The 20,629-nt window shown below is 43.3% G+C and overlaps 1 protein-coding gene across 2 annotated transcripts in view; it reads right to left on the reverse strand.

Moving 5' to 3' along the window:
* The window catches only part of LOC139576013 (CD276 antigen-like), an 89,445-nt gene that overhangs the window by 23,116 nt on the left and 45,700 nt on the right, over positions 1-20,629 (reverse strand). For both annotated transcript variants that reach the window (XM_071401598.1, XM_071401597.1), the window contains exon 5: positions 12,060-12,194. In XM_071401598.1, coding sequence (XP_071257699.1) covers positions 12,060-12,194 — 135 coding nt within the window. The remainder of the gene's footprint in view (positions 1-12,059; positions 12,195-20,629) is intronic.

Below are 20,629 nucleotides of genomic sequence, written 5' to 3' on the forward strand. Positions count from 1 at the left end.
AGTAGTAACATAAAACACATGGATAAAATATAAATATAAAAGATAGCTGAACATTAAAGTAACGAACCACATGTTCACATTTATCATGAGACTGTGGTAATGGAGATATACTAAGGGATGTTCTGGCCCTCTTATTTTCTCCATTGTGCTGACAGACTGACCAGACACATGGGCACCTAGAATAATTGGACACACTAGACTTATAGTCTACACATTCCACTAAAAGCACACATACCAGAGAAATATGCTTAAGGCAACTGGACACTAATGACAAGAAGAGACATAGAGTCTGCCAATTCCAATAAGGACATACCAGAGAACATGCTGGGGCATTGAATTAAATACAGGGTTGAGTCATAGGCCTAGAGGGTAGATGGACATAGATTATTTTTAAGACAAGCATGGGTCTGGCCACTATTATAATTTAACTGAAAGCAGATAATGGGCGTTAGTAGGCGTGAACAAGCAGGAAGCCTGAACTAAAAAGATAATGATGGCAGGGAAAATTAGGGGAAGTATGCTTATTTGCATATGGGGTGGACCCATATGCTATTTATGTATAAATGTTGGAACCGGGGTTGGGAAGCGGGGTGTGTTCCGCGGTGTGTGTTCCGCGGGGTGTGTTCCGCGGGGTGTGTTCCGCGGGGACATGCCAGTGGGCTGTACAGTTGTAATAAAGAGCATGTTTGATTTTAAAAGTTCTGGTAAGCGTTGTATTTGAAAATGATTTTCCACGACATAATTGGCGAGCTAGCCAGGAGCTGATAGGGACTGGGACGTTCTTGGCTGATGATGGGTTCTTTGGACAATCTAAACAAACAGAGGTGGCCGCCCAACTAGACGGTAAGCAAGTTCTTACAATAGTTGAAATGTTTGTGTAAGATTGCTCCAGAGATACTGTCTCAGCGAGAGGAGCGCCACGTAAGTCTCTCTTTCAAATTTCCTAAAATGAAACCAGTAAATACAAAAGAACTTTTAAATTCAATGAATTTGCATGTATGTGTAATTTGGGGAATGGTATTAAATGTAAATGTATGCGCATGTATAGAGACTGAGTGAATAGGTGCTGTGAACTTTGCTTGTGTTAGATGTAGAGTGAGCATGCATGCGCTCGTTCAGATCAGACCGTTCGAATGTGTAGCTTAAATGATGCGGTTGTTTGCGCATCTGGCTGAGATGGCTGGTTAACATTTTTGAAAAGGTCTGCTTGGGTGGGATATTCACAGCGCGGCAGAAGGGTCTGTTGGTGAATATTTAGTAGTTAAATTAATATTTCATGGTTACCGCTTTGAAAGAAGGACTGAACGGATGAAATATTTAGAAGGCAGGAAAAACGTTAGCCCGATTGTGCGGCGTTCAACTGCAAAAGTAGCTTATACAGTCAAAGCATAAAACAGTAGGTTGTAGGAAAACGTTAGCCCGATTGTGCGGCGTTCAACTGCAAAAGTAGCTTATACAGTCAAAGCATAAAACAGTAGGTTGTAGGAAAACGTTAGCCCGATTGTGCGGCGTTCAACTGCAAAAGTAGCTTATACAGTCAAAGCATAAAACAGTAGGTTGTAGGAAAACGTTGGCCCGATTGTGCGGCGTTCAACTGCAAAAGTAACTTATACGGTCAAAACATAAATCAGTAGTTAAATAAATATTCATAGTTTCCGCTCTGAAAGGAAGATTGTATGGGTGAAGTAGTAGGTGCAGGAAAAACGTTGGCCCGATTGTGCGGCGTTCAAATGCAAAAGAAATCCTGCGAATAAAAAACCGCTCTGTCTAGCTACCAGGGTTTGGTAATTCAGTAGGTCATGCCACAATACTACTCTAAAAATAGAAGAAAAGATAAGTATTGGGGGTTGAATAGGATATGAAGACAAGCTGATCCGATTAGACAGTAGTCTCGTCATATTGTAGAAGTCTAGGCTTATGTAGGAGGAAGTGAATTAAGTCAAGAAAGAAAGACTGAGTTGTTTTGAGGTAAAAACAAAAGAATTGAATGAACGGATGAAACATAAAAGGATGAATGATAATGTTGTAAGAAATGAGTAGATCTGTGTAAAAATAGAAGATTAGGAAGGAAAGACAAGTTGTGTGTGTGTGTAGACAGAACGTCCAGGAGAGGGAGCGCGCAGCTCTCCTGTGACAGAGTAGAGTTGATGAAGGGTGTCGTTAACTGATATTAGGCAGAGGGAAAGAAGTTAAGAAACATCGAAGTAAAATAAGTTATAAGCAAGGATAAAAACACTGATGTGATAAAGTAGTAAGCGACCATAGTAAAATTACTAAAAAGGTATCAAAATAAATAATGAATAAAAATAATTAAAGAGGAGTTAACCGAATGTTATAATATGAATAGAACAGTGTGGTAACAAAACAGAAAGTAGAATCGTTGATAAAATGAAATTGTACTATAAAGTTAAAAACGAATCTAGGTTAGTTAAGGTAAATAGTGATAAATAGTGAAATTCAGGACAGATTAAGGATTCACGAACGGTGTAACAAAGGAAGAGGAAAAAACAGGCCGTTGATCACTCTGTGTCTACAGAAGCTACGGTCTAAAAATAGCCTGCAGGGTAGACAGCGGTGCAAAATCGAGTGGCCAGGATAAAAAGGAGAACAGGGGTGGCTTGACTCACTAGTAAATTGACCATAGGATCAAACAATAAGAATATGGAGAAGAGGTAAGAAAGTAGAGACAAAATAAATAAATAAAGGTAATAGTAAGACGTTAGATAGAGATCTTAACGGAGCGGGCAGTGGACCTGTGTGGCTCAGTTGGTAGAGCATGGTGCTTACAAACGCCTGGGTTGAGTGTTCAATTCCCACGGGGGGACCAGGATGAATATGTATGAACTTTCCAATTTGTAAGTCGCTCTGGATAAGAGCATCTGCTAAATGACTTAAATGTAACGTAAATGTAATATTAACAATATGTACACTTTCTTTTCCAGAAAGAATAAGGGAAAAAAAGGGTTTTTTAATCTTCTCTGGTCAACAATGTCATTGGAGACTGCATTACTGTGGAAAGCAGTTAATTAAAGTCAGCCGCTTTAAAAATAAAAATATCTGGATAAGGCTAAAACATGGAGTTCTGGATGAGTGAGTCCAGTCCCTTTGCGATTATTGGCTTATGATTCACTAGTGAGTACACCATGTACTGGGAATGAATATGCATTAGTAGATATATTGGAAGGGTTTTTTCCAATTCAGTTTCAAATTGGGTATGCAAAAGGATGAACATGTTTTTGAAAAATGTATTTAAGTTGCTCCTAAAGAAAGGGGAGTGGAAACATTTTAATGGTCTCAAAATGCCCTGAATCCTAGGAATTTCTTGTGAAAGACTGATCACCTTTTACTAGAAATTGTTGGAACAGGTGGGATATACTTATAAAATGTTTAAGACACCAGACTCTATTCAAACTGTATAATTACTTTGAAAATCTATTATGTCCCTGGGAAAATTATGAAGAGTTGTACCCTTAAATTGAATAAGTTATTCGGAATAGGTTTATTTTTGTTTTTTTGATATAACATGTGTTCATAGGTAAAACTATCAGTTCTTTGGGGTTATGGTCTTTGGGGGAATACACAAATGTGTTTTGTTCATTATGCATATAAAAAGTGTTGAAAGTTATTCTAAAAGGGTTTATTGGAGTGTGGGATTCTGTAAGGGTTTTGTTGATAACTACATCATCTGTAATTCATCTGGGAGATCACCAGTAGAATAAGGGAGTTGTCATGAAAGGTGACGTCAGAATGCTTTAGGGCATGGGAGAGAATATCACCACTAGTGGGTGTGGAGCTCATACCCGCCCTAATCGACTGAATAGTGAGGGACAACTGTGTCTGATGACCTGTGAACTGTATCAAATAATAGACATGTTGAAATGATATGGGCCAGGGTGTATTATGAATTAAAGGAATTGGGGTATTGAACTTTTATTACCAGGCCACTCATGTAAGAAAAACTGAGACAAAAGGGCTATTGGGAAAATAGATAACACTGGTAATAAAAGTGTTTAGTTTAAATGTTAATTATTAAAGGGATGATGTGTATTGAATTGATCAGGTCAAATTTGAGTTAAAGTAAACACTAAGGATTGTTATCCTGAATATTGGGTTGGTAAATGTATAAACAATAAACATAACTGTTTAGTTATTTAGATATAGCACTGTTTGAATTTAATAGGCCTAGGGCCGCTCTGGAATCTAATCCTGGGACAAGGAGGTTGACAAAACTTCCAGAATATTTGATTATCGGTTTTTTGTTTCTTTTGTTTTCTAATGTCATTGGAATTGTAATGATAAATTGTATTGTTTGATTGACTATAAAGGTAGTCTGTTGTGCGATGATACCCAAGAATGTAGAAGAAAGAGACCAACAATAACGTTGGCATAGATTGAAAAGGATGGACGTTTTCCCCAGGTTTAATTACATTACAAATAGTGGTAATATTGCAACTGTGCAATTATTGTAATTTCTTTTTCTCTTTTTCTCGTTTGGTCAATTTATTTGTGTTTTGAGGAACATAAGGTTGTGAATATGTTCCTAAGGGGGGACTGATATCTATTTTAAATTGATTAGAAAAGATTTGAGAATGTTTTAAGAATGTATTTTACAGCAGTTGCTGTAGGGACCATCATTTGATTATCATTATGAATATTTCTGTGGTAGGAGGCCAGGTATTTGAGGCAGAATGGTTACATAGGGCTATTATTAAAACTTAAGATTTAGTGATCTTGCTAATGTTGTCAGGAAATAACCCATGTGTTAGTGTGTATGTCCTCAGGAAAAAACAGCCAGAAATGGAAGGGCTTGGGCTGCATTCTGGAGACTGAGTGTACATCAAGATACACCAGGCTGGTGGTATACTTCTTACAACACTGCAGTGGTAAAGTTCTTTATGTCTCTCTTTGGTGGGTGCATAAGTCTCACGAGAAGTAAGGTCCAGCTGAATAATGGGTGAGCTTGAAAACACCATGACAGAGGATGTGGAATCAGAGAGAGAAAGAGAGAGAGATTAGATTCCACTATAGACATACTGGGTTGAGTTTGGAGGCTACATGTTTTATTTTTAATACATCATGTGAAAGAGAATGGATGATAGGATATTATACTCTAAACAAACATGTTAAAGGGATTGATATGAAAGCATATACAGTGTTGAATTAATTCAAGAAGAGAGAATGTTAATTGTAGGTTATGCACATGATTATCAGTTGAAATGGAGTAGATGGGAAACTAAGTAAAAATGACATGATTTGGGAACACCTCTCAGAACCTGTGGCCGAAAGGGGAAGACTGGGTGGAAGCATGAGGAAGCTTTTTAGGGCTTTTATTTTTGTGGAGTCCAGCAGAAAAGTATCCTGGAGGCATAGAGTCAGGTAAAGAGAGAGTGGGAATTGTCATGGTCTCAGATTTCAGTTTGCATGAATATATTTATGCATAACACATAACATTGTCAATGCTGTTATGTTTTGTCTGTTGTTTTCCAAGTCTTATGTTTAGGAAACCAGAAGGAGAGGGGTTCGCCAGCTTCAGCCTGAATGTCTGTTTGTTGTGTGATGAGTGATGGAAGTAAGAGGATGTATGGTGCAATCTTAGAACAGAGGCCATAAGTCTCTAAGTATGAATGCTTCACAGAAAGTAGGCAGAAACCTGAACCAGGATGAGAGGTTCTGCGTTTGATGATCCAAGGGGACCAGAAGGACCTCCCTCAGTGGTACCAGGAGATCTAGTCCACGTTGGAGGGATCCGGAGGAAGTGGGATCAACCGAGGAGAGATGGACCCTATGAGGTGGCCAAAGCAACAAGAACGGCCGTCCAAGTGAAAAGAAGCCAGACGTGATACCATCTGAACCACTGCAGCTGAGTCCCAACAGAGAGAAGGATACAACCACATAGAGATGAGGACACTGAGGATGCTGATTCACCAGGAGGGAGCCTGGAGGGAGCAGGAGCAGCGGAAACGATTGAGATGCCAGGGAGGAGCCAAGAAAACAGTAAATCAAGTGAAAGCCAAAATATGACACGTGCACCGACTAATGCACCCAGAAGAGGAGGAGAGGCCTCACAAGGAACAGAATAAGAACGTTTCTTTCCTAAAATTGAAACCCTTCCAGATGGAAGCTAAGTCCGGCCTGAGGAGGGAGCTTCAGGTGAAGAAAGAGGAGGAAAAGTCCCGCAAGCTGAAGAAAATGGGGATTACCCCACAATTGACTTTTAAACTTTTGAATGGCCTCCTTTACAGACAATTGATGTTAGAACAACAAAAGAATAATGACATTGACATAACAGAAGCAACAGTGAATGCTAGTATAGAAACAACAGACTAATGCACAATCAAGATGTATGGTGGGAGCAGGAAGAGAAGAATGGAATCAGCCGAACAATCCAAAAAGACTGACAAGGTTAGAATCTATGTTCCACCTCAATGTATAACAGAAGCAGGAGAACTGAAGTCTATCTCAATCATAAGGATCAAACCCTTATCGGAGATTGCACTCTGTGGATGGACACATCACCAAACAAAGGGAGAAGTCGTTTGGGACCCGAAAGGATGTGACCTGACATGAATCAAAGAAAAAGACGAGTAGGTGCTCATCATGAACAAGATTGAACCAGTGGAAGGTGAAGACCTACCCCTGCACCTGAACAGGAAGAACCTGTGACAACAACAAGGGTGGCGGCTGCTGTGACGACCACAGTAGTTACCACTAGATGACATCGACTGCCCTTACCAAGCAGACCACCGTGCCAACAAAGCAACCTGAGACATCAGTCAGGAGAATTTTTACTGATATTTGAAACTTTCTGATAAACTCTAATGATCTACCTCAAAATAAGAACATTGAAAAAGCAACAGAATTAGATATATCAGAATCAGAAGCACTCAAGGACACCACACGAGAAGAAGTAGTGAAGAAGAAGTGATACGAATGGGCTAAGAATATGGCAAACAGACACAGAATGGACAATTGTATTTTGTGAAGAAAATCACCTTTGTCTGATCTTTTAATAGTCTCTGAACCAGCATCATTTAAAAACTGTGTAAGTTGGAAAAATGACTATTGTACCAATAGAAAGTATTCTATTCCCTTGTGTGACATTGAATGTAGGATTGCTCAAGGGAGCACTAGAGGCAGAGCCATGTTAAACGAGACTAAGTTGGGAGACAATGATTGTGCTGCCTATGAAATTAGAACTGAATTAAATGGACCCCAATTAGACAGAAGTACTGTGGTTAAAGGAAAATATGAATGTTTTTACAGCCATGACACCGAAGGAATTGATGTAGGAAACACCACTGTAGAATGTGATACTATTTGGGTGCTAGAGAATGCGGGAGTTCGTAAAAATAATGATAAAGGGTTGTGTGGTCACATAACTCAGGTTGCGCCATCTCTTAATATGTTGAAAAATCAAGACAGAGGTATTGCTGATAGTTTCTGGATGTGTGGAAAAAACTAACTGTTGAATGTATTGCCTGATGGATGGATTGATCTTTGTGCCTTAGTTAGAAGCAATTAAATAGGTTACTATTATTGAATCACTCCATGATGACTATGTTAAACCTAGAGTTAAAATGGCTTATGATAAGGATCCTGAGGTATACCTTAATGCAATTGGACTGCTTAGAGGTCTACCTAGGGATTTCAAGGCCAGAGATGAGGTTAAATCAGGATTTGAATCTATATTTTTGTGGATAACACCAAATATGAACTTAGAATGGATTAATTATATTTTTATACCAAATTTGATCTTTTACTCTTATGAATATTGGAGATGTTTGGTCTAGTTGGTTTTCTTTAATGTTTCTGATTGGTTCTTTTACTCCTATTTCACATTGGAGATGTTTGGTCTAGTTGGTTTATATGCTTCACTTTGTTTTTATTTTTTGTATTTTCTTGTTTATCATAGGTATTTTAATTTACTATCCCAAAGTCTTATTTGTATCATTTATGTGGCTAAATAGCCCCAGAGGGGGGATTGTAGTAGTAACATAAAACACATGGATAAAATATAAATATAAAAGATAGCTGAACATTAAAGTAACGAACCACATGTTCACATTTATCATGAGACTGTGGTAATGGAGATATACTAAGGGATGTTCTGGCCCTCTTATTTTCTCCATTGTGCTGACAGACTGACCAGACACATGGGCACCTAGAATAATTGGACACACTAGACTTATAGTCTACACATTCCACTAAAAGCACACATACCAGAGAAATATGCTTAAGGCAACTGGACACTAATGACAAGAAGAGACATAGAGTCTGCCAATTCCAATAAGGACATACCAGAGAACATGCTGGGGCATTGAATTAAATACAGGGTTGAGTCATAGGCCTAGAGGGTAGATGGACATAGATTATTTTTAAGACAAGCATGGGTCTGGCCACTATTATAATTTAACTGAAAGCAGATAATGGGCGTTAGTAGGCGTGAACAAGCAGGAAGCCTGAACTAAAAAGATAATGATGGCAGGGAAAATTAGGGGAAGTATGCTTATTTGCATATGGGGTGGACCCATATGCTATTTATGTATAAATGTTGGAACCGGGGTTGGGAAGCGGGGTGTGTTCCGCGGTGTGTGTTCCGCGGTGTGTGTTCCGCGGGGTGTGTTCCGCGGGGACATGCCAGTGGGCTGTACAGTTGTAATAAAGAGCATGTTTGATTTTAAAAGTTCTGGTAAGCGTTGTATTTGAAAATGATTTTCCACGACAAAAGGAAGGAAGGAAGGAAGGAAGGAAGGAGGGAAGGAAGGAAGGAAGGAAGGAAGGAAGGAAGGAAGGAAGGAAGGAAGGAAGGAAGGAAGGAAGGAAGGAAGGAAGGAAGGAAGGCAGGAAGGAAGGAAGGAAGGAAGGAAGGAAGGAAGGAAGGAAGGAAGGAAGGAAAAGGGGAAGAAAGGTAAAAAGGAAGGAAGGAAGGAAGAAAGATGTGTACTGCAACAAATACTAGAATAAATTGAGCTTTCATCTCCCAGACTCCAATCCCACTTGCTGCTCTGCCCGGGTTGGGTTACACATCCACTGCTCCATATACATTATGACAGGGAAGAAAAATGACTTACTCTGTTTTGGACTAGTTTTGACCCCTCTACCCTCACTACCCAGAGTTTCAGAGGAGAGCGTCAACTTAAATCTGGCCAAACCCAAGAACACCATTAAAAGATAAGACAGCCTCAATTAGGTTGCACTTTCCTTCTTCCTGGAGTTCCAACAGCTGTGAATGTGCACTTCAACACATCTCCACATCTGTATTCATACGGTATCAATTTATCTGGGTGTGCTAGTCTGCGTGCTACGTGAAGAAGTCAGTGTATGTTACTCTTCAACTCGGCAAACAGGGATCATGAAGAACTTGGAAACATCCACAGACAGGGAACAGAATGAGTCTTATCCTCTCATTTAGCTGAGTGGTGCACCGCCAGTTTATCAACCCTCTCTCTCTACTACTACTGGAGGAGTAGCCTGCTCCTCCTGGTTACTGGAGAACAGGTCTGCGACCCCACAAGACCTTTTGCTCATGGTATGGAATCAGTGTTTCCCCTAGGATTCTTTTCAACAGCAGCATGGGGGGGCAGAAAAATTAATATATTATACTTTTTTTTGCATGTTTTATATTTTTCAGTAGCGGCCATGAAATTAATATAAGGGAAACACTGGGAATGTATTGTAATACTCTCTCCCTCTCCCTCTCCCTCTCTCTTTGCGTTTCATTTTGATTTCATATGTTCCATCGAGCTATAATTATTCTTGCCTGTGAGTGTGTGTCAGTTCCAGATATATTTTTAAACCCCAGGGACCAGTGCAGACACTGGCTGACCTTTATTTAAACATCTCCTTCACTCGGGGCACATCTCATTACAGCCAGGCCACCGGCTCCCCACCATACATTCTCTCAGTCAGTCCCTACTCTGCCTGCAAGCCGTCCCCAGCTATTCAGTAGCGCTAATGATCAGACTCTTCGAAGAGAACTTCCTGCAGACAGACGGGGTCACAGCATCCCTCCACAGCAGCAGATAATCTCATATACATACAAACACTGTCTGGGTGTTAAGGTTCTGAACCAGCTGTCCAAGACACTGGCACCTCATGTTAACATGTCATCCCTGGTAACCACCACTCTCCTCCCGCTGTCATCCCTGGTAACCACCACTCTCCTCCCGCTGTCATCCCTGGTAACCACCACTCTCCTCCCGCTGTCATCCCTGGTAACCACCACCCTCCTCCCGCTGTCATCCCTGGTAACCACCACCCTCCTCCCGCTGTCATCCCTGGTAACCACCACTCTCCTCCCGCTGTCATCCCTGGTAACCACCACTCTCCTCCCGCTGTCATCCCTGGTAACCACCACTCTCCTCCCGCTGTCATCCCTGGTAACCACCACTCTCCTCCCGCTGTCATCCCTGGTAACCACCACTCTCCTCCCGCTGTCATCCCTGGTAACCACCACTCTCCTCCCGCTGTCATCCCTGGTAACCACCACCCTCCTCCCGCTGTCATCCCTGGTAACCACCACTCTCCTCCCGCTGTCATCCCTGGTAACCACCACTCTCCTCCCGCTGTCATCCCTGGTAACCACCACTCTCCTCCCGCTGTCATCCCTGGTAACCACCACCCTCCTCCCGCTGTCATCCCTGGTAACCACCACTCTCCTCCCGCTGTCATCCCTGGTAACCACCACTCTCCTCCCGCTGTCATCCCTGGTAACCACCACTCTCCTCCCACTGTCATCCCTGGTAACCACCACCCTCCTCCCGCTGTCATCCCTGGTAACCACCACTCTCCTCCTGCTGTCATCCCTGGTAACCACCACTCTCCTCCCGCTGTCATCCCTGGTAACCACCACTCTCCTCCCACTGTCATCCCTGGTAACCACCACCCTCCTCCCGCTGTCATCCCTGGTAACCACCACTCTCCTCCCGCTGTCATCCCTGGTAACCACCACTCTCCTCCTGCTGTCATCCCTGGTAACCACCACCCTCCTCCCGCTGTCATCCCTGGTAACCACCACTCTCCTCCCGCTGTCATCCCTGGTAACCACCACCCTCCTCCCGCTGTCATCCCTGGTAACCACCACTCTCCTCCCGCTGTCATCCCTGGTAACCACCACCCTCCTCCCGCTGTCATCCCTGGTAACCACCACTCTCCTCCCGCTGTCATCCCTGGTAACCACCACTCTCCTCCCGCTGTCATCCCTGGTAACCACCACTCTCCTCCCCCTGTCATCCCTAGTAACCACCACCCTCCTCCCGTTGTCATCCCTGGTAACCATCACTCTCCTCCCGCTGTCATCCCTGGTAACCACCACTCTCCTCCTGCTGTCATCCCTGGTAACCACCACTCTCCTCCCGCTGTCATCCCTGGTAACCACCACTCTCCTCCCGCTGTCATCCCTGGTAACCACCACTCTCCTCCCGCTGTCATCCCTGGTAATCACCACTCTCCTCCCGCTGTGTCTTCCACATGATCTGGGCGCCAGTTTCACTATTAAACAGGTCATCTGCAGGCCTACTCTGTGAGGGTTTGGGAAAATCATTGGGACAGCCATTTTGCATTTGAACTAGTGTCCTCAGAAGGGTCTGAAAGCAGGACGGGTCTGTACATTATTCACCTCATCAACTCTACACACAATAGAACAATTTAAAAAACACACCTCTATGATAATCTCTATTTTAATGTCCAGGGGTATTATATCCAATGTTTCTCTCTCACTTTCATTACTTTTGGCTCTAATAAAGTTCTCTAATCTTTATACTGTTATGCTTATGCAAAGACGAAAGAAAGCACCCAATCACACCCTTCTTTAACCTTGGAAGATTCATGTGGGATTTTGGGAGATGTTTCTTAAGAGGCCGCCCAACTACCTCCATTGAAATGGGTGTTCAAGCGCAGTCTCTGCGTGTGTTTATGGAATGGCTCAGTGTGTTCCTGTGAAAAGTGTTGTTCAGAAAGACAACAGAGCGGTGCTGTTGAGACAAACTGCAGAGTTGAGTGGGCCTGCTCTGTCCTCCTCACAGTTCTTCAGACAGACAGACAGACATACAGACAGGTACCTGCTCTGTCCTCCTCACAGCTCTCCTTGATCTTTCTACGGCAGACTGCAGCCAGGGCGATGAGCAGACCCAGCAGACACACAGCCAGGCCCACCGTCACCCACAGAGCCACCGGGGGAAACACCATGTTCTGACCTGGGAGAGGGGGAGCGAGAGAGTGAGAAATGGGGAGGGAGGAAGATACAGAAAAGGAGACAGATATAGTTAGTAGAGAGCAGGGCACTCAACATGGTCATCACCATGACTACCACCACCATCATCTCACCACTGCTATGGCTGCCTATCACCATTCCTATAACCATCACCATTATCTCACCATCATATGTGCCCTAACCACATCATTATTGTCACCATATTACAGATTATCATCATCATCACCCTCCTTATATCATGCCTGTATCCTCTGGGTGTTAGCGAACATTTACTTTATTTGAAATGAACAAGATGTGGTGATTCAGATCCCTTTAACAAACACTTGAGTGTTAAAAACATGGCCAGATGGCAGAGATATCTCAGCAGTACTTTGTGTTGTCTTATTTTGCCCACCTCCTCTCTCTCTACCCAACAGCCTTGGCACTGCGAAAGAGGATGTGGGCACTAGGTATCCTCATGCCTTCTGCTGCATTCACTATCTGTCATCTGGAGTAATGATGCCCAATGACATCACTCGGTGTTATCCTGTTAATCATAAATAGAAATAAAATATGATGTTATATTTGTATAATTCTGATGTTACACTGCCAACGTAAAAATAAAAAAAACAGAGGCGGAGCATTTTTCTGCGGTGGTGAGGATGACTGTCTATCAGACAGCTTAGCGCATAATTCACTCTAGAGAGACAATTAAATATCAAAGTGAGAGACAGCATCTTGACAAGATAAAACCAACAACAAACTGGTCAGCAAGACAAAGATATTGCAGACATCCCCAAATTTCCCCAGGGCATTCCAATGTAACAGAATAAAGTAGAGATGGAAAAACAGCTTGAGACACTAAATAGCTTGAAGGCTGGCTATAATACAAACTGGCCTCCTTCAGAGAACCCACTCTGGGAAAATAATTGTAAAAAGTATTGAAATTGACTAGCGTTGGGATGGAGAAATGACCAAGCATCTGTAAGGACTTGGCACAGGACAGACAGAGAGGACAGAGACACACTATTGCACAGCCAAGATGAAGGTCAATAGGAAGAGTGAGTGAGTGAGTGAGTGAGTGAGTGAGAGAGTGAGTGAGTGAGTGAGTGAGTGAGTGAGAGAGAGAGAGAGAGAGAGAGAGAGAGAGAGAGAGAGAGAGAGAGAGAGAGAGAGAGAGAGAGAGAGAGAGAGAGAGAGAGAGAGAGAGAGAGAGAGAGAGAGAGAGAGAGAGAGAGAGAGAGAGAGAGAGAGAGAGAGAGAGAGAGGACTTCTGCCCATTGCAGTGGATGAGGAATGTGTCATAATGGTAGATGAGACAGGATGCAGAGAAATGGAGAGCTCTAGGGGGGGCAGTTGGGGTGGCATTCTCTGAGTAAGACAGAAAAGGTTCATTTCACTGAATTTCACCTCCTATCTGTTTGTTTACCTTGATTTGGCCAAGCAAGTTGAGTGTTTGAATCAAAACATGTTTTGACAGTATGTGGCCATGAGAGCCTTCATACGTATGTGATTATTGGAACACATTATGAGAAGCAAGATTATGCTTAACCACGTAATCATAATTATGATTAACCATATTACATGGCTATTGTATGATATGCCATGAAGAATCATACGATATACACAATATATATGTTGGCATATATTTATATATATATGATGCGATCCCGGTGCAATATCCAATCAAAAACAATCAGAGTGACTGATATTGTTTAATATAAGGATGTTTGGGCGGACCGTAATCATCATTGAAATTTCCTGTAAATGTCTTTGCTGGATGTATTACTACAGATTGGCTTCTAATTTCCTCTGTTCCAGTCCAAACCCATATCAACAGCAACATGTCATATAGAGAAAGGAGAAAACCTAGATAGTCTATCTTGTCATTTTGACAAAGCAGTATATAGTTCCTTGGGCCAACCATGACTGATGGGCTCCACTGCCTCTCTGTAGAGCTCTTTGCTCTGTGCTATTTAAAGGATGACCACTGTAACCATGTTAATACCAAATGCAAAGGCCAAATTACAGATGAATACTAGGTAGTACCGTGCTCTGCTCGCTGTACGCTCTGATTCGTGCATGAAGTGTCCACATAGAGCTATAATAAGACAGAGAAGTAATGAATGTGTGTGGCACTTTGAAGCAGAGCAGAGCTGTGCTCTCAGCTTCTCCCTCTCTCTCACCCCTCCCTCCATTCTCTCAATCCCTAAGGGCAGGCTGATCAAGACAAATGTCGTAGCCGGCTATCATTTCAGCACTGGGGCCCCAAAGGGCTGCAGGATCATATTTTTCTTTTTCTCTTGTTTGATGATGTGATTTTGTTTTCTTCAGAAAGAGATTTGTCTCTAATGGCTCTGTTTACCTATCGTCTCCTTCCCCTCCTCCCATTCCTTCTCTGCTGGGGTGAGGATGGAGTGTTTTGGGCTGCCTGTCACATCCTTGAATGTCGGGAGACTGCACAGCTGCAGTAATAGGGACACAGAGGTGCAACTTCTGGGCTCTGCATTGAACTCAACACATACAGTTTATAGAAGCAAAACACAGGTCTATTTATGTAAACATCACTTTACAGCAATTACAGTGAGATAAGACTTGGAGTTTGGACCGGAGTACAGCCCTTAAATATTATCAGGCAGGTCGACTTGGATGTAGGTGTCGAAAGGAAGTGAAGCCATAAGGTAAAAGTTTTTTTTTTATGGGAGTGAATGGTAGTATGATTAAACACCACCTAGACATGGACTCTTAATAGAGGGCCTGCCTTACCAAAAAATACATTTAACTCCCCATTCATTCTATAAGACACACAGGGGGCCTCACGCAGGACAAGCTGAAGGTAAAAGCCCAGATTGGCATTCATTTTTCCTGGAGCCAGAGTGTTTTAAGTTCAGCCAGTGCCTACGGTGGAATAAAGTGCTCAGTCCTGGCCTGTCGTCTCAGATTGTCTCAGTTCTACAACGTCATGACAGACGAAGGATCAAAGCTGCTTTCTCTATCTGCGGGTGTCAGCTGAGTTTTACATGCTCAGGACAAAAACACCTCCTTAACTGGGACCGACAGAGAATAATGTCCCCTGACAGACAGACAGATAGACACCCCACCACAGGCTAACAGGAGCCCCAGGGCTCATTCCAGGCAAGCTGGGGAATGAGGAGGAGCATAGAGGGGATCAATAAGCTTGCTCTTTCATTGTGAGGCTAAACCAAAGACCTGGCAGCCCTGGCCTTCAGAGCTGCTCAAGGCTGGTGTGATGTGAGAGGATCAGGGGGCTGCAGACAGACAGTGGTTCAGTGGGGATCACAGGGAGGCAGGGTGGACTGGGGGATAGCCCTAGGGTGGAGGGACACTGAGGCCCACCCCTGCTGGAGGGCCTAGATACCCCAAGGGCCCAGAAGAAGAAGTCAAGGCCACACTGCAGAGAGGAAGAGCAGGCATGAGAGAATAGAAAGAGAGCGAGAGCGAGAGAGAGAGAGAGAGAGAGAGGTCCATAGGACTGTTAAAAAGCATTCTGCATCTCTACAATGATGAGTGATGAGTCAGTTAAAGGGGCAGGAGAAATTCATTGCGTGATTAAACAGTATAACACCAGAGACAATGAAGCCGTTGAAATGAACGAACATAAAACCCATTGGGACAATAGCAGCCAGTCGACCTAAATCACATTCACAACTCAGTCTGCTGTGAACAATGTTCACACCTCGCTGGGAACAACAGCTCTGCAATCACCAATCAACAATCAATCCATCAACAATAAGCTGTCTGGTGATTTAAAGCTTTATTTCCTTCCCTACATTTAGAAGTTGTGAGATCTGGGAGGACTGTGATAGAATGGCAGTCATAATAACAACACTGAAGGAAACAAGGAGCCAGAGCAGTGTCAGAGGTCAAGGCTCGGCCAGACTAGAAGACAGACAGAGAGAAGACAACATGATTTCCTTTTTTCTACTTTTTGGGGGAATAATTTAATTTAATGGCCGACTTTGAGTTTGTTTCAGACTCACACCCATTGTCACAGTTCATCACGGTCAGAGAAGGTGATCAAAACATTGCCTCCGCCTACAGCATGAAAGGGCTAGCTGCTAGAGGTAGCGCTGCCTCTCTGCCGCCCGTCCTCTGACTGTCCCCGGGTGCATATCTCACAGAAAGGGAGGACAAGGAGGAGCTCACCTCACCTCACCGGGAGAGGAAAAACTTGGCAAACTGAGATGGATGAGCACAGCTTTCTGTCCTGTCAGCATCTTTGCACTGAGCATTCTCCCCCTTTTCTTGCATTTCAATGAATTGCTTTTCGGCTAGATACCACAGAGTTGTCTTATTGGCATGCAGGGAGGGTAACCGCCCCCTCTCTAGAACAACCCAGCTCACATTTACTTACACAATTTGTCTGACATTATTGCCCTGATTTGATGCCGTGGTCTTGAGGAAAACACAAAAATATGACTCGCACACAGGCGCATTTAAGACAGAATAGTGACTCTGCAGTTATTGGAAGAAAGTTTTCTAACACCACTTGTTTTCACTGGAGGTGTCGGGCGGTGTTTTGTGTGTGTGTGTGCGTGTGTATGTGTATGCCTCTGTGCATGTGTTGTGTGTGGTGGGTGTGAGTGACTGGGCTGGAATAGGAATAAGGCCTGCATGCAGTACCATTAGCCCACTCTCAAACTCTAAGCTGTCTTTCATGCACATCAGGAAGTAGCTTGTGACCTTTCTCCTAGGATGGATGCTTGGCTCTTGGTTCCCTGCCTTTACTTCACCATTTAGCACAACGCTGCTGAGAGTTAGAATTGTGAGTTGCAGTGGGAGGTCACCGCCTCGCCGCAATGAGTTTGACTACTGATGTGATCGATCCAGAAGTGAATACGAGTCCAGTGGCCCTCCGACCCTCCCTGCAGCCTTGCACCTCAATGGTCACATTCCCTTGAGACAGCCTGGATTGAAAATGGAATGCCTGTGTTTGGGTTACAATTGTCTGATATTGCCTGTACTGAGCTAGACCTAGTCTCCAAGTGTAGACAAGTCACACATATTGAGACATTGTCCCTACGGGCCTCTAGATTAACTTCTCACTAAGACACTAGTGGCTCACCCCGCATAAAGACTAACCTACAGACAGAGACAGAGCACTCACAATAATGAAAATGTACTTTCATCTCCCATCCGTTTCATAATAATTCAATACAATCTCTTTAAAAAATCCCCCCAGATAAATATCCAAAATGTCTGACTGTGCAATAAAACATTGCTTACAAATATAAAAAATAGGGCCATAAAGAAATTCCCAATCTTATCTAGCGCCTAGTGAAAACAAACTGTCGGCATCAGAGGTTTTGGTTTAATACTATGCTCTCACAGCTAGGAATAATTTTCAGTGTGAAACATCCATATAAATACTGGTTTGGCCGTGCATTTAATCAGTGCGTGGGGAATCTAATCCTCAGGTAAATTCAGGGGGGTGATTTAAAATCTCATTCCAGCAAGGTTAACATGATTTGATCATTTACCGTGTACCAGAATCAGACTATATACCCAGTAGGATGGCTAATTAAGCATATTGGCATGTTCCAGACTGAGGGAGGGAGTGAATGTGTGGCGGTGGAGTTGATAAACACTAGCCTAGTATGAAAAGAACTGGGATTGGAACCACAGCGGCTCGTTCAGTCATACCCCTGCTGGCCAGACTATCCCCAATCTCGACCAGCCCTCGCTCCTCACAGGTAGCCTAGCGGTTAGAGCGTTGGGTCAGTAACCGAAAGGTTGCTAGACCGAATCCCCGAGCTGCCAATGTAAAAAAAATCTGTCGTTCTGCCCCTGAACAAGGCAGTTAACCCACTGTTCCTAGGCTGTCATTGTAAATAAGAATTTGTTCTTAACTGACTTGCCTAGTTAAATAAAGGTAAAATAAAAACAGCTCCTCACTGCTTGTCAGCTCTGCCGAGACCTCCATTAAAAACTCCTCTGACATCTCCTGCAGCTGACAGAGACTCCATCACTTCAGCATGCCCTCCTCTCAGGAGAGACTGGCATTAAGATGTCGGAAGAGGCAGAGTGGACTATCGATTTCTCACCACTTCCATTTCGTTCCTCCTTCGGCCGTAACAGCTGAAGCAAACTTTAGGTTGCAATAATCAGTTTAACAAGTCTTGTTCTCTACATTTTTTATTTGTTTTTCAAACAAGGGTCTGACTACAAGTGGGCGGAAGATGTGTAGGAGGGAATCGCTAGTGACAGCTATCAGCACCTCTGCCGACAATCTGCCGGGCTGATCGTGTCTGAGATGAGTGGATAGGCTGAGAGCAAATAGACAAGGCCGCACTGCAGAGAGGAAGAGGAGGCAGGAGAGCGAGAGGGAGACCATTTGAATGGCTACTGTCAAGTACAGCCCTACTCCTAACCTTATAGCCTCAATGTTTTGCGGGAATAAACACTACCAAAAGCCACTCTGATTGGCTCTTTGGGCATGCGAGTTCTTTACCAGGATCTATTTGAAGGTGTGAGAGATAACACACGACAGAGGTGACACCCCAGAGAATATCATCATCATCACAGACTCCTCTATCTGATATAGTATAGCATGAAAGGTTGATGTGTTTACCCCCCGCCACTCAGCAATATCAACATTTGTAGACACCCACAACATTAAAGATGTTCTTGCATCCATCCTAAACCCTCAGTTGAGTGAGTTTGTTCTTTAGTATGCCTTCTCCTCTCTGCAGTATCACTAGGAGAATATATAATGACAGAATTTCTTAAAAATACATGCCTCTGTATATCTTTGCCTAAGGCTCTCATTATAAAACAACATTTCTCATTTTGCTCTGCTGCAGTCTTTGGTGGTTACTGAAGAGATGAATATTCTCAGAGCACTCAGGAGTAGCTAGCTACGGCCCTGCCAATGACTCTGTATCAGGTCAGCTCTGTCTCCACCAACCACACAGCTGCACATCTCTAGGAAACAGCTACTTATTCTCACATTCACAATAAAAATAGTCTCAATAAGAATGATTTGAACCCAAACATAGTGGTGCAATCGGTTGTTTCTTGTTTCCATAGAAATGCAAAGCAATGCTTTGGAGTAAAACATCCTAATTGGTGACTTCTTCTACTGCATGAGTCATTTCCTATTTTGGGTGGGTGGTGATAATATGGATGTTTTCCTGAGCTGACAGGGACATAAGGTCCAAAAAAGGTAGATAACAGAAGCCCTAGTTTGTCAAATGTACTTAAATTCTATTTGTATGTGCGTATAAGAGAAAGAGAGAGAGAGAGAGAGGGAGAGAGCGAGAGAGACTTTAACTGCTTGGCAATTGACATGCAGTTTGGCTGTGGATGTGACTTACTGGAGCCTCCTCTCCACTCAGATGGCAGAGTAAGGTGGAGGAGGTCTGTAACCTCCACTTCCACTCAGAGCATTACAACACTCACTTCTTCCTTTCACCCTTCACTTAAAGAGCATGATGCTCCTGGCTGCTGCATTAGAAGAGACCACAGTATGAATACCAACGTCAAGCTAAATGTATTTTAACACTGTCCAACATTTCGACTTTAAGACTGTATGCCATGAGACTGCCCTGGATTTAAATCGTGCAAAAATGTCATCAGTCAGCCGTCCACCAGCGGGTGGTCTCTAAAACACAGCGTGCCGAACGATTGGCAGACGAAAACCAGATCAACATATGGTGCGATGTGTGCGAGCCTTAATGAGGCCTTTTTCTCTGTCATACTGAACAAGAACCAATACTTTAATTCGAGAACAGACATTAGTAGCATACGGAAATATGGCAATGTGAAATCTGTTCAACACATAATTCCATTGACCATTATATTATGACCATGATGGTGAATTCTTGATTACTTCATGGTGATAAGTATGCCAATAAAAGGAGAAATCCTAACCTAACTGTTCAGACTGATGCTGTTCTGAAATCTATTGCAGGGCCATAACTACCAATCATATTGCTGAGGCTTACAATGTGTGGGCTAATCTTAAATAGTGTGTTACTGCTATTTTTCAGCACCATTACCACAGTGTCTGATCATTAGGCTACTGTACGGCTTCTGGGAATCAGGGCCCCAGGCCTTTGAAACCACTGGGAGGTGTTTTTGTTCTCTCTCTCCCTCTCTCTCTCTCTCTCTATCCCTCTCTCTCTCCCTCTCTCTCTCTCTCTGCACTTCTCTAAATAGAAATTAACTGTGTCTTATGCGATGTTCCATCTTAAACACATGCCCTCCAAATCCTTCATTAGCTATATAAATAGCACACTGCTCCTTACTGTTGCATTTACTACAAAATATACAAGGATGATCTATTACCATACCCAGGGGCGCAACTTTCACTGGGGACGGGGGGTCATGTCCCCCCTTCATTCTGAATTTTGGACCGTGGACACCACAGAGTGGGCTAACAGGCTGTGTGAAAGTAAAGCTTCTGGAAGGCTGGCT

Source organism: Salvelinus alpinus, chromosome 5, assembly GCF_045679555.1.
Source record: "Salvelinus alpinus chromosome 5, SLU_Salpinus.1, whole genome shotgun sequence".
Lineage (NCBI taxonomy): Eukaryota > Metazoa > Chordata > Actinopteri > Salmoniformes > Salmonidae > Salvelinus > Salvelinus alpinus.